Raw genomic sequence first — 15,626 nt, 5'->3', positions numbered from 1 at the left:
CAACCAACCACGTGCACAACGACACATGTTTATCAAATCACAACCGATAAATCTCCCAGCAGCACAAACTGTCATCACTATATACACACTGGGATGAATACAACAATCATCAATCAAGCTCAGTTGAGTAAGGAAAACAGGAATAACATATAAATGAACAAGCCAAGCCATGTAGAATATAATAAATTAACTTTAATACAAATTACAAAATCTAATATAATTAATATAAAACATATATCAAAAAATACAGCACATGACACTTTAATGAAAATAATATTTTTCATTTCAATACAGATGTTTAATCCTTATCTGTGTTTGTAATGCTCTTCAGAGGACTGAATGTTTGTCAGAATTAAGTTACCTAGAAATCTGAATTAATTGAATAAAGGTGTAGCTGGCGGCGCATATAGACGCAGTGGCTCCTCTTTGTGATGATGTTTGTTTTGAGTTGAGTCCATTGGAACAAGTGCTTTTATTATGGTTTCTATATAATGAAGCTGTTACACTTGTATGAAGACAAATATAACAACAGACTGACATTAATCCACCATAACTACTGCCAGCTTTATGCCGTTTTTATGCACTGTTACACATATATGTGGTGTCATGCGTGACTACAGAGCAGCTTCTGATGGGAGTTACAGTAGATGAAGTAACGTTAAGAGTTCTTGGGTCTATCCAAGGGGAATGTGTCAACCCATTTCTGTGTACGAGCCCGGCACTGATCCCAGTCAAACAGAGGGCGGTACTGAAAGTGACGCAAGGCTTTATCTGTGGACACAGTGAAGGAGGTGCTAGCAACGGCGAAGGTGTAACCATTCAGCAACGGGGTGTAGTTGGTAAAGGGGCTCAGTATCCAGCGGAGCACGTCGTTAAACACGGCCAGGAACCAGAGCACCATTAAGGGCATGCGGACCCTCCGGAAGTTAAACGCAGAAAGGAAGAGCATGTTGAAATTCTCGTAGCTCTTGTAGGGTGAGTCATCGTAGCAAAAGAAAGCTTCACCTCCGACGGTCTGCGGACGCTCTCTCAGAGCTCGGGCTGCGAGGACGTGCATCCAAGCCACATTGCCTAGAAACAAAAACAAGAGGGAGGATTACGTAATGTGTGATGGAAGAATTACTCACCGAGCGTAGTAAAAACACCAAAACAGAAACAGAATAAAAATAACCTGTCTTAATGTCACTACTTCTATTCCACACATTTTCTTCACGTGTAAAAAAAAAACATCACGATGAAACAACTCTGCTTTGCAAACTCTGAACTCCTGACTCATACACAGAACCATATCAAGATGAAACCCAGATATTTTTATTTCTAAGACGGAAAGCAGTGGCTTCTTATCAGCATCTGTGCACAAACACTTGAAGCTCACGTGATGAGTTTTAGAGTGACTTTAGAACAGACAACTGTTTCTCTACAGCTTTGTCCACAGGGGGCGCCAAAATCAACAAAAGACAAAAGTTCCTCATGGAAGCTTTATCTGATTTATCAGTTCATCTGTTCAGCTTTGATGGTTGTCTGCTACTTTATGCTTTTATTGGCTCAACAGTTGACTACTGCAATGTGTTGTATGTTGGTGTCTCCAAGTCATCTTAAACTTTTGATCACCTGATTAACAGCCTAGTAGTTTAAAGCGCTTTTTGTCACACTCCCTCTTCTTGCTTTTGCATCCAATAGCTCTACTTAAACCTCATTGAGATCCAAATGTACAAAAGCTAAATTCCAGCAATTTTTCAACTGGTCTTAAGATTTTGAACGGGTCTGTGTTGAATTTGAAATGTTGTGTCCTGATGTTGATGATTTTAATGGAAAGCTCTTTGGTCACCTTGTGTGTTGTAAAGGGCTGTACAAATTGGGGCTAAACAATTAATTGAAATTAAACTAACATCACAATGTAATAAAATGCAATTTTCAAATTGCAAAGGCTGCAATTAAAAAAAAGTTTTAAAATAAATTTAAAAAGTGAAATCCACACTTTTTGACAAATTTTGGTAGTTGAGGCAAAACTTTGTTTTTATTTATATTCCAGCACTTTAGTTTGTGTTTTGTTCTTGATGAGAGATCAGTGAGATTTTCATAAATCTAATATGGATTTTTATATTTACACAGTGTTTTTGTTTCATTTTGTAAAAAACTGCATTCAACATGTTGACATATTTCAGTGGTTGAGCCAGAGATTTGATCGTATTTATATTTCTGCTCTTTTTTTAGTGTGAGATTCATTTAAGAGAGGATTCATATTTATTTTTCATATTATTGTTCATACCAGGCCTGTTGTTCTGCAGTGCTTCGTTTCTTTCTCTGATTTTATTTGAGGTAATTAATGATAATTATATTACCTTATAAGGCTTAAAATTAAATCAGTCAGTCAATATTATATGGTGGCTGTAATAGTTGATAATAACCTACTCCCTGGGTAATTATACTTCCTTTAATATTGATATTGTGCAAAAAGCACTGTACTTGAGTAAGCACGCTCAGTTGCTTCACCTCTAACCGCGTTTCACTGACATCACCCAACACGTCACCTGAGAACGTGAGACAACTTGCAAAACTGTCTCGTTCGCTAAAACGAGAACTGCTTCCTCTGTGGTGTAAGATCAGGATCTGTGAGGTGAACTAATTATATCATGTTACTCATTCTCACATGGAGGGTCTGTGAGTCATTATTCTGCAAAACGCAGCTAATATTATAACAAGATAACAGGTCGTAAAAGATAAAAATAGCTTGAGGAGGTTGATTTAGGAGTTATTATAAGTGGGGGTTCATGTATTTTATGGTGAGTTCATAGAGCTGGATGGGATTACAACCAAGAGTATCTATAATGAAGTGCTCCTCATGTTTATTATGTTTTGCAGTCTGTTAGTTTTGGAGGTTACTGAGCATGTGCGTCTCCTCACGAGCTGCAAGCTTCAGGAAGTATTTTTAGTATATTACGTGGACGAGCTGCACTTTAAAAGACATGTCTGTGAAAACCACTTCTGCTTCCACCCATCACTGTAGGCTTCATCTACTGTTTCTTTTCACCCACTTTTGCTTTAAGAGATAAAAATAGAACAAAGCTTTGTCAAAGGCTTCACTCCACAGAGTTCATTTCAAGGAGTTACCTGCATAGACTCGCCCGTGCTCGGTTTCATCTGGAACGCCCCCGATGATCAAACCTCCCCTTTGGGCGCCCTGCTTGTAGAAATCCTTGATCAACTCGTGCCCCTCGCCGTAGATGCCTGTGGGCCTCAGGGAGCACGTGTACAAACACTCTCCACCTTTCACCTGGAGAGGACACAGAAGCAGGATTTCAGAGAAATAGGGCAAAGAGGAGATTCTTTAAGACTTGGGAACGTGACGAGGGACAAAACAGCAAAACCCCAAAAGGGATGATCCTGCATTCTGTGGCAACGTTGCACAAGAAAAATCCTTGTTATGCCATTTTCAGTCCAACGAGACACACAGCGGTTAAAAAACACAAACAAACAACTTGAAGACTGTGAAACTCAGGATGAAGTTTAACTTAATTTTGGACAATACCGTCAAAGTACGCACTAATATGCAGTAATAAACATTGGATTTTCCATTCTGTTGAGCCATTATTGTTTTATGATTCTTATTTCGACATCATTGTTTAGGGTTTTGTTTCCCCAGAGCCTCAGTAAAGTGTGCCCAACATTTAACTGTTCTTTCCATAAATCAGCCTCTGTTTGGCATTAAAATGTTTCTTCTCTCAGGAAAACAAAAACAAAGCTTTGTACCTTGGTGCCGTTAGCTTCAAGCACAATTTTCTCTGCCTTGGCCTTGCTCTTGGGATAGGGCATGGTGTGGTACACATCGTAAGGTGTGTCTTCATTCCCCCTGCAGAAAGAGAGACAAACCGTCAGAGGAGAAGTCAGAGGAGAAGTCAGAGGAAAGAAAAAAGTGTAGTCTTGACCCTGCCACATGAATGAGAGGAATGCATTTGGATGACGCCAAATGGAAAACTGGAGCTCAGAGGGGAGACTCTCAGACAAAGGGAGGGAGATGTTAACAGAGAAATAAAGAAGGTCACAGAGGGAAGACGGCAGGTGGGGCTGCTCTGTGATGCTGCTTTCATCTCCACTTAGTTACAGTTGAACTTTACCAGCAGAGCAAGGACGCTCAACAAGCGCAGACAGAGATCCATTCTTTCAACCTGACAGGTGTTGTGTTATAAACACACAGAGATATTATTCTAGGGAACGTCTGTATCTATGTACCTACAGACTGAACAAACACTGACGATGAGAGGATTCTTTCTCAGGGTGGATGTTGAATGTCTGCCATAGACAGACTTTTGAGTCTGGTTCAAACTCTGTCTGGATCATGTCCATTTAATCAAGCCGTCACCTTCTGCCCTTTATTTGGCTGCAAAGGATGCTGTTGGTAAAATAAAACACTTTTAGGGTGGTGCCGGCGCATGTTCAGTTTAATTGGCGGAAGATTTGAAACCAGATAAGACAGATCAAAAATCCAGGCAGTTACAAAAACATTTTTCTCATTCTTCACGTCTCAGAACGCAGTGCTGGGATTGTAAAAACACACAATGAAGTGCAAAAAACAATTTAAAGCAATGCCAACATTGATATGATGTTGTCATGTTGTGAAATTTGAAGTAATTAACGTTCCTCAACTCCGAAGTTTAAACTCAAATACAGTTTTCTTTTATTTACAAATGAACTTTTTGTGGATGAGCATTTTTTTGTGTTGGTTAGTATCTGGCAAATTTAAAAATCAATGTTGTCTCGGAAAATTTTGCACTATTTTTTTTTTTTACAGTTTACAAAATTGACTATATCTCAAAATATCAATTCATGTGCAGACTCCAATTAAATTTCCTATGATCTCAAAGGATGTTGTGCAACTTTTTTACATTTACAAGTTTGAGGGATAAAGCTGTGCAAACTCTGTATTTTGAAATATGTGAAAAAAAACAACAACTTTTTTTAAGGTTTATTCCACTTTTCAGCAATTTAGTGTGGTAGGGCATATGTCAGTGAATAAATAAAACTACAAATGGACAAATTTTACCAAATTTGGAACAACTATTTTATATTTATTTCCCCTAAGAGGGCAGACTTCATTTGACCTCACCGGTAATCTTATTTTGTTAAATAAGCATCAAATCTTACTTGATTTTTGTTGATTCATTTTTGTTTTTTTTTTCTACGACAACAGTGGCAGGCAACCATACTAGTCCTTTGTCTATAGCTCTATGCAAACTGTTTTATCTTTACTAAAGACGTAATAGAGTCCTCTTTATTTGAGCTTTCGAGCTTTATCTGGTAGATATCATCCAGATCAAGCTAAAGCTCTCTCGTGGTAGGCGGTGTGTAAACTGGATGCCGACAGCCGCGTTGGTAACGTATCACTGTGACGCCATAGCAGCGCGACACACCGCTAATAAATCCAACGAAGAAGAAAAACGCGACACAGTAAACAGAGAGCAACGATGGAAAACATTCAGCATTTCATCTTCTATGTGATTATCATGTGGCTCTAACATACAAAGTGTAATTAAGCTTTGTTTCAGAGAAGTCAGTGTGCCGTCAGGAGAAATGCAGCGGCTGTCACGCGGTAAGTGACGATTCTTTCGACCAATCAACGGTCTGCAGTGTTGTAGCTCCACCTTCCGACATCGGATCGGTTGAGTCTGGGGCGGCTTGTCTCGGTTATTTAGGCGTCTTTCTGTCCCGGGATTGTACGCTATATAATGCGTGCCTAGCAGAACCGAGCCGAACCGCTTGGTGGAAACGGGGCTTAATATTTATATCTATTCTTTTTTGTTTTTGTTACGTCTCAACTTTCGGTTGAAATGTAATATTTAATATATCCCGGATGAGTGGACATTCGAAAACATTCTATTTAGGACTATAAACTCTCCATTGATTTTACCTGCAATGATGGTGTAATACTTTTGTATTAATCCCCCTTTCCAAATAAAGATAAAATAAAAAAAAAATATATGAATAAAACTTGGGATGTAAGCTAAGTGTTATATTGATGTAAAGCAAATGAAAATACTCCAAAAAAAATGGCACATTAATGTGTAAAAATGTACAAATATTCAGACAGGTCTCCAAGGGTTAGGTATTTCCACATGTAAACACTCTGAGACTGTCATCCAAACTGGAAAAGCTGTACCTCCTTCCTCCTCATACCTTTAAACCGCTCTGAAGTGTTTACAGCCACACGCCCTGAACCTTTGCAACATAAACCCGATGAGACAAATACAAAACAAGTGTGTACTGAATCACGCTCTCTGACTCACAGCCCCGGCCCTCCTTTATAATCTGTTTTCCTTTTTGCACAATTGTTTTGTTGTTGTTTCCGTGCATCCTCGCTCCAAAGTGTTTGAGTGCTTCACAAAGCAGGCGTCTGGAAACATTCAGTATTTGCAACAAGAAAAATGAAGTTAAAGGTTTTATTCTTCACCCCTGCAGACTAACATAATATGACATGTGACGTGTGTGGAGTTAAGAGGCCAGGGGCAGACACAAAGAGGGAAAACATCACGTCAGTGTGACAGTTTTAAACGCCTGCGACGTGTATTTTCCATTCCAGACTTTTCCCTCTAAAGAAAGTGAAAACCACCTTAGATTAGATCAGCCCCTTAACTCTGGATGCTGCGTCTCCACCCACTCCTATCTCCTCTGTGCAGGCTCTGGCTTTACAACGAATGTGCATTCAAGAGAAACAAAGCGTGCCCCGAGGATTGAGACCACGGAAATGTAATAAATGAGTCAACATTCATCCTTGGAATGGGAGGAGAGACACTGAGGTTTTCACAGCAGAATAAAACTGAACACCGTGAGTTTACCTGACGAAGTGATCTCCTTTGATGTTGGGACCGATCACCTCCATGCTGCTGGTGTAGAGCAGCGACTTGATGCCACACTCCACGCAGGCGTTGATCACGTTCTCCGTTCCTGAAAAACAGAAGAAAAGTCTGATTCAATCTCATCCTTCTCCAAACAAATTTATGTTCCTTAAGCTTGTTTACAGAGAGTCAAGCACCACATGCCATAAAAACGTCATCCCCAAATAACAATCAGATGCATGAGGACACTAAATACCCAAAGAAGACAACAGGAAATTCCTCAAGAAGAGACGCATGAGTCCATTGTGTGTTGTATTGAGCTGAGAATAAAGAAAACTTCACCCATGAAACTGGAAGTGCATCAGATTTAAACATTATCATTCCAAAGTAGAGCTTTAAGACTTTTTAGTGTTGTTTAAGATCTGAAGCGGCTCAAAGTTTAGATTCGGTCTCTTAGGGAGTGAAGGAGGTAAGTACGAGGTACACGAGCTGTAAATCTACATCTGGCCGTGTTTGGCCGAAGATAAAAAGAGGCACATGAAAGTGCTTCCTGGATTGTTTCTTCTTTGCATGTTAACTCGCTCGCTGGACCACAGAAGTGAAGGCTGAGTGAGGCTTTAGCTAAACACGGAAAAAGAAGTTAGTTTGGAGTTTGAAGGAAGGAGCACTTCTTATTCAGGCCTCTGTTAGTCTGTAAACACCACAAACCACAGCTGTATTTAATGACATTCTGCATGCAGCCTCTGCTTCCTGACATGTGTTTGACTTCCTGGTGAAGGCGTGCAGACAGAAAATGTGGAAGTGGGTTTTTCAGGTCTCTGACCCTTTGCTGCATTTCCTGCATTTATATTTTTGCTCAACAAAGGCAAAAGGTTAAATAGTAAAGTTGATGTGTCAAACACATCAAGAGGTGTCAACTGATTCTTAGGAATTTGTGGGGGTTAATTTCTTTTGCTTCTGTTTTGTTTTGCTTGTAAGTTGTATTTACTCTGTGTAAGAGTTATTTTCTGTTAAAATACATTGATGTGCTGCAGTAAGTAGGGGCTGGTTCATATAAGCTTTAGCTTTCTCCTGTCCCTTCTCAAACATTGAATGTATGTTTACATACACTCATTGGCCACTTTATTAGGTACATCCTACTAGTAATGGGTAGACCCCCTTTTGCCTTCAGAACTGCCTTAATCCTTCATGGCATAGATTCAACAAGGTCCTGGAAACATTCCTCAGAGAGTTTGGTCCATATTGACATGATAGCATCACACAGTTGCTGCAGATTTGTCGTCTGAACATCCATGATGAGAATCTCCCGTTCCACCACATCCCAAAGGTGCTCTATTGGATTGAGATCTGGGGACTGTGGAGGACATTTGAGTACAGGGAACTCATTGTCATGTTGAAGAAACCAGTCTGAGATGATTCCAGCTTTATGACATGGACCGTTATCCTGCTGGAAGTAGCCATCAGAAGATGAGTACACTGTGCTCATAAAGGGATGGACATGGTCAGCAACAATACTCAGGTAGGCTGTGGACTTTAAACCATGCTCAGTTGGTACTAAGGGGCCCAAAGTGAGCCAAGAAAATATCCCCCACATCATTACACCAGCAGCAGCAGCCTGAACCGTTGATACAAGGCAGGATGGATCCATGCTTTCATGTTGTTGAGGCCAAATTCTGACCCTACCATCTGAATGTGGAGCAGAAATCCAGACTCATCAGACCAGGCAACGTTTTTCCAATCCTCTATTGTCCAGTTTTGGTGTTGCTGTGTGAATTGTAGCCTCAGTTTCCTGTTCTTCGCTGACAGGAGGGTCACCCGGTGTGGTATTCTGCTGCTGTAGCCCATCTGCCTCAAGGTTGGACGTGTTGTGTGTTCAGAGATGCTCTTCTGCAGACCTTGGTTGTAACCAGTGGTTATTTGAGTTACTGTTGCCTTTCTATCAGCTCCAACCAGTCTGTCCATTCTCCTCTGACCTCTGGCATCAACAAGGCATTTTGTCCCACAGAACTGCTGCTCACTGGATATTTTCTCTTTTTGGGACCATTCTCTGTAAACCCTAGAGATGGTTGTGGGTTAAAATCCCAGTAGATCAGCAGTTTGTGAAATACTCAGACCAACAACCATGGCACGTTCAAAGTCACTTAAATCACCTTTCTCATCTTGACCATGTCTACATGCCTAAATGCAGTGAGTTGCTTCCATGTGATTGGCTGATTAGAAATTTGCATTTGGGTATATATGTGTATTTGGATTGGTGTGGCTGCTCTTGGGCAACAAAGTATGTGGCTGTTTTCTACTTGCAATCTGCAAATGTTTGAGATAGATAAACTTAAGCACAACCATGATGTGAAAATAAAAGCATTTTAAATGTCAAAAAATAAAGCATCTTGGAATTAATCTTTGTTTTTGTGGAAGGATCTGGGAATGGGAGCACCAAATTTCAATGTGAGGGTGACGAGCCAACTGGCTGGAAATCTCCAGAAGCATAGCTAAAAATCTTTCACCACGTAGAAGAATTCACCATCTAACACAGATAATAACAGTGCTGAAGGTCCCAGTCTCTCTTCCTTGACATGCCTGAGTATCTCAGGCTGCTTATTAGAGAGAGGAGGGGGGTAAAATCTCAGGTATGCGCTCAGGCCTCAGGGAAGAAATCCAGAATCAGTGAGGACAGGAGAGAGATACAGTCCAGCTTTACTGCAGATATCCTGCACGTGCGCTTCTTAATGACTCAGTGTTGTGTCTCAGAGTGAGGAAGAAGGGGTTAGCACTAATCTGAAACACAAACTCACAAGGGGATGTAAACCCTTCAAGAACAATCAGTTCATGATGTTCTTGAATATTTTAAATACTTGGAAAATCGAAACCAAACCGCCCAGCCTCCAGAGAAACCGAGGTCAGAGTAAATCACTCCCTCTGGTCCTCGGCCTCATGCAGGGGGATGAATGCGAACTGAGGTGACGTTTGGTGACACTAGGCGCCTGAAAACAGCTCACAGAGGAGTCAGGTTTGTTTTTCACTGGATCACTGCAGACTGTTTCATCCAGACAAACCAGGCGTCAGGAGATCTCATAAACACACACAGACGGCTCATTTGTGGACTGTTTAACGTTACTCACTCAAAAGCATCAACATCAGTAGACGTCAGGAGACTTTCAGACGCGATAGAGTTACTTTTGTTCCTGTGACCGTATCTGATTCCAGCTGAGTGATTCACCACACGCCTGCTGGAAGAAACTCCTCAGACCTTCTGCTGAAGCTTCACAGAACGATATCAGCTGAGCGCGAAATGATCCGCGCACGGCTGACTTTAAGAAGCAGATTGAGCACATCTAGCACCAAATGCATCATGGGATGCACGTTCACGAAAGCATGAACACCTTTCGTTATATAATGCACTCAAAAACAAACACAGCGTGTTTCATTCTTGCTCTCTGACTCAACCCAAACCACTCTCACCCATTGCTTGTGACATAATAGCAGACGGTTTTAAGTCAGACCATGACGACCTGTTTTGTTTCAGCTTCGGATGAAGGCAGCTGATTGTTCCCACAATCCTTTTCAGGCTCTGATAAAGCAAACTACAATCACATCAGAAACCTATTCTCTCCTTGAATGGAGGTTTTAGGATCCAGTCACGTAGACGACGCTCTCACGGGATGTGGGACAATGACCGCCCTTGTGAGTCTCTGAGGTCCTCAAAATTCCTGTGAAGCTGCAGGAGGCGTGGGTTTCCAGTTTTTGTGGTTTCTCTAAATTAATTGAGTCACTAAACTAAATCATCCCCTGACATTTCGGCAACACGCCTCCACCGAACGACTCCCTGCAGTTTGTTACCTCAGTTGTCATTTTCAGGAAGGGAGTAGTATGGTCTCTGTTTTCTGTGTGTTATCACTCTTACCGGTGACGTTCACGGAGTAGATGACAGCCTCTGGAACCCTGTGCCAAACATCCACCAAGCTCGCCGAGTGGATGACGACATCCACCCCCCGGCAGGCCTCCAACACGCTGCTGTAGTCCGTGATGTCCCCCTGGATGACCACCACCTTCGCTGACTCTGAGGGAGGAGCAGAGGAGGCGAGTGTGATGAGGGTCAGGATATCTCTGGAACCCAGGCGAGTGGATAAACAGGTAACACCAACACGAGTATCACAAGATTACAAAACACTGAAACCTTGTTTGATGTGCGTCATAGTGTGAACAATCTTTCCAGAAAACCTGTTCCCTCAGGGTTTGGGTGTTGGTCTCTTTACCCTGATCAGGGGTTAGTATTGGCAAGAACTTCACAGTACGATACACATCACAATACGATAATATCACGATATCATGACGTCACACTATGGTGATATATTGCAATATTCTACATACCGGATAAGGTACCTGTCAAAAGTATCAAGTATAAATTCACGTAAAACCAAAAGGTACCATGCTTAGGTGCCTAAATGCATCCTTATGACTGAGGGAGTGGAAGAGTACGCAATTTTCCATGCTGGACATGAACACAGCATTTCAAGTTTATATAATGAGAAAAAAGATGTTTAATTGGAAAAAAAATCCAACTTTATTATTAAAGAAACTAATATTTTTATCACATAAACTCAAAAAAGTACCAAAAATTGGGTACTGTTGAGTTCCGGTACCAATTGCCAGGTACCGGGTATCGGTACCACATCGTTTCAGATGTGAAAGGTACCCATCCCTAATTCTACACAGTTAAATAAGAAAAACTAGGGATGATATTTATGTAAATCACACAATATTACTCAAAACTGAAGAACAACTTAAGGCAAAACTTTTTTTTTGAGTGCATTAAGTTTGTCTCTTAAACTACCGTGGAAAAAACTGAAATCTTATCAAGTGTTTTTGTCTTATTTTCAGTACAAAATGTCGTTTTAGACTTAATATGAGCCACATTCACCTGACCAGTCCAGAAAAATGTCTTATTTCAAGTTATTTAAAGACAAAAATGCAATCTCAAATACTCTGCCAATGAAACAAGAGAAAAGTTACTTGTTTTAAGACATTTTTGTATAATTTTGAAGCAAATTTTTAGGCAAATGTCTCTTGTTTCATTGGCAGATTTTTTATTTGTTAGAGGAATTCAGATCTCATTTTTGTCTTTAAACAACTTAAAACAAGACATTTTTTCTGGATTGACAAGTTGAATGTCAGTCAATAATCTGCATCCAGTATTCTTCAGGGCTACTTTCTCGCACCACCAGTTTAAAGTCTTTCAAGAAACAAACCACACAGTTTTCATTAGATCAATTACTCAGTTCACCATCGCAAACTTTTTCTTATTTTCCTATTTTCATCTGTCCCACTTTTGATTTTTCCCCTGTTTAACTGTATTTTATTTGTTTGAATTGCTGAAATAAATTTGCATATTCATTCTTGTCTCTAGGGCGTTTTTTTTTTTTTTTTTTTTTGGCCCTCCTGCACATCACCTTATGCGATTGTTTGTTTCTTTGTCCAGTTTTGTTTTCTTCTTTTTTCTATAACCAAATCATTACATATGGTTCATTTCATATATTATTTCTTATATGTGAATTGAAGAAAAAATGTGGCTCATATTGAGCACTAAAAGTCATTTTTTTTTACTTAAAATGAGACAAAATAACTTGATGAGATCTTAGTTTTTGCTGTGTAAAAAATCTGATACAGCATAAAAAGTTAAGTTGTATTACACTTCCAACTTTGCTAAAATATAAATTCTTATTTATACAAAAATACTGTATCAGAGGTCAATGTATTGCGATTTTTTTTTCCGTTTTGATATTTTTCTACACCTCTAACCCTGATGCTCTGATTTTCTCTGTTTTAATGATGTTTTTCGAAGGCCGTGCACCTGTGGGTTATCTTTGATTTAACGCTCTGTCCTTGACTGGCTGATAACGAGGGAAGAATTTGTCGACTGGCGTGGGATTGAACTGGACTTTTGAACATTGAGCTCAGATCCTGATGCAATCTACGCCCTCCTCCTGGGGTCAACATCCCCCCTCTCTGTTATTTCACCAAGCTGGCAGATTTTTAATCACACAGTTCAGTTACCACTCATTCATTCAGCACTAATTAACACCACATTAAAAAAAACCCACACACCATCTCATTTCCCCGGAGCTGTGAGGCCCTTTGTGTGTTTTGCTGACATGGGGCCCTTGTGTTACAGTTACTGATCTCCCAGAGAGCACTGCATCAATAGCCGCCCTGTCCAACAATAAATAATGAAAGCTGAACAAAGCTTTTTTTTTTCCACTGTGGGATCAAGGTGGGATCATGCCTGGGTGTTTTCCTGACACCAGTGAGGAACCAACGCTTGCGGTTCTTCATTTGTTGAATGAAAATCTTTCCCTCACAGGCAAATGACACAACGACAGGTGACATCTTTATCCTGACACAGGATATGTAAGGGGGGAACCTTTCCGGATCCACAGCCCAGCTGTCTCTCTGCAGGCTGACCTTATGGCATGTCAGGGATAGATGAGTGAGGCTGTGCCAGTGTGCTGTATGTACACACACACAGCTGAGCCAAATGCACTTTTTTCTGTTTTACATGTAGTGACTCTTCTCCCTTTTAGTGCTTTAGTTTGCTGTAAAACAGGATCTGTCTCTCAACACAGAGGTTAGACAAATAACTGCACCACAGCAGAGAGATATGAAGAATTTATGCAAATGAAACACTGACAAGAAACCACAAACATGCAGAAGAGTTTCTGCTAAAACCCACTAACAAAGTCTTGCATCTAAAAGAAGCAGATGATCTTGTACAGAGTTTGCGCCGAAACGACTTTTGGTTTTACGCACAAACACAAACTTCGGTTCAAAAGAAAACAACGCCACGATCCGTTAGATCACCTTACCTGTGCTGAGCTCATTTAAACTCGAGTCCACGTGTTTATCAAATACCCGGATCTCCACCACCTTGTCCTCCTTCTCCAGTAAAATCCGCACAAGGTGCCTGCCGAGGAACCCGCATCCCCCGGTGATTAGATAGACGAGACCCGGCTGCTCTTCAGTCATACTGGAGTCTCATTCAGAGCGCAGTTACTGGCTCACACAGTCACACACCTCTCCTTATAACCCCCGAGCAGAGAGAGAGAGGGAGGGAGGACGTTTCTACGCGCACAGTGACGTAGCAGGAAAAGACTGAAGTCAGTAAAGACTGACTTCAGTCGGAAAATCCGAGGCAGAGCTGAAACTCTTTCACTTTAAGAAACTCAGTTTTCAACATTTTCTTCTCTGATATGTAAACTTTATAAACCATAAAATCTACATTTAAAAAGTTTGACTATTTGATTAAGTATTCAGTTTCTATAACAAGACTTTCTGTCATATCATAGCTTATATTCACCTTTTTCAATGGCTGTGAATGTATCCAGAATTATAACTGTTATTCATTGGTCGATAGGGGGATGGAGATATTCCCAGATTTTTTTTTCTGGAAAAACCTTTTGAAGCTGGATTTTTCTCTAATAAAAAAAAGGTGTGTGCCAAGAAAATAAATAAATTAATTAATTACTAGAAAAAACAAAAAATAGACAGAAAAATAAATAAATTAATAATTGAACAAAATAAATAAGGAAATGAATAAATACATAAATAAATAAATAAATAAACAAACAAACAAACAAATAAATAAATAAAATAAACCATACATAGATAAATTAATAAATAAACAAATAAAACCAAATACATAGATTAATAAATAAATAAATAAATAAATAAATAAATAAATAAATAAATAAATAAAATAAACCCACTTTCTCTTTCTACCAGATCCAGGGAATGGGAGATTACTTGAAATAATAATAAACTGAAAAAAAAAAATTAAATGAATAAAATAATCAAGAAAATGAATAAATAAATAAACCCATAAATAAATGAATGAATGAATAATTAAATAGATAAAGAAATAAAGAAAGACATAAAGAAATAAAACCAAATATAAAGATAAAAAGATAAATTAATAAAGCCAAATAAATAAATAAATAAATAAATAAATAAATAAATAAATAAAATAAAATAAAATAAAATAAAATAAACTCACTATCTCTTTTTACCAGATCCAGGGAATGAGAGATTCTGCAGCCAATACTCAGTCTGTGGTTCTTCAGAATCTTCAGTTAAAATGAAAAAAAAAAAAAAAAAAGATTATGTTTATCCAAAGTTGCACAAAAGAAAGAAAAAGCATATATAGATAAAATAAAAAGCTCCTACATGTCAACAGCCTCAATAATAGTCAATGCTAGCCCCAGCTGCCCTCCTGGACACATAGGGCACCCTCTTAATCTATAAAGCAACTATTAATAAAGCTTTCAATTAAGATGTTTAAATGTGAGCTTGAAATGTATGAAAAATTGGGAGAATTTGTGCTAGGGCTAAGTGCACAAAGCAGGCCTTATTAAGTTGTCAGTAGCCTGACCAACAGCTTAGAAACAACAAGCAACAGTTTTTAATTTAAAACTTAAATGTAAGCAAGTGTTTGTGTCTTATATAATGTAAAAAAAAATGTTATTCGACTGAATATGAGCCACATTCTCTTCACAAGTCAAGAAAAAAATGTCTTAATCCAAGATATCAGAATCAGAAGTCAAGTCAATTTTACTAAAACTGTAAAATAACTGAAACCTAGCCAAGTGTTTATGTCTTATTTTCAAAAAGAAGACTCTTATCAGATTCAAAATGAGCCACAAGCACCTCTCAAGATCAGAAAAATTACTTCATTAAAGATATCAAAGGAAAAAAAATGACACATGAATTGTTTGAATTGAGTAAAAATGAGGAAAGAAACCCTAA

At 39.2% G+C, this 15,626-nt stretch overlaps 1 protein-coding gene across 1 annotated transcript; it reads right to left on the bottom strand.

The window, feature by feature from the left end:
• Positions 1-172: 172 nt before the first annotated feature.
• On the bottom strand, positions 173-13,898 carry hsd3b7 (hydroxy-delta-5-steroid dehydrogenase, 3 beta- and steroid delta-isomerase). The gene is made up of 6 exons (XM_074696668.1): positions 13,691-13,898; positions 10,732-10,887; positions 6,831-6,939; positions 3,751-3,850; positions 3,112-3,274; positions 173-1,071 (listed from the first exon to the last, which is right to left on the bottom strand). The coding sequence occupies exons 1-6, from the start codon at positions 13,848-13,850 to the stop codon at positions 659-661; spliced, it is 1,101 nt and encodes a 366-aa protein (XP_074552769.1). The 5' UTR covers positions 13,851-13,898; the 3' UTR covers positions 173-658.
• Between the last annotated feature and the right edge of the window lie 1,728 nt (positions 13,899-15,626).

The sequence above is a fragment of the Halichoeres trimaculatus genome, unplaced genomic scaffold (genome assembly GCF_033239565.1).
Source record: "Halichoeres trimaculatus isolate MK-OKI-2021-1 unplaced genomic scaffold, fHalTri1.1 fHalTri1_scaffold_20, whole genome shotgun sequence".
Taxonomy (NCBI): domain Eukaryota; kingdom Metazoa; phylum Chordata; class Actinopteri; order Labriformes; family Labridae; genus Halichoeres; species Halichoeres trimaculatus.
The sequence above is the reverse complement of the archived record's forward strand: the minus strand, read 5'-3'. Positions and strand labels throughout refer to the sequence as shown.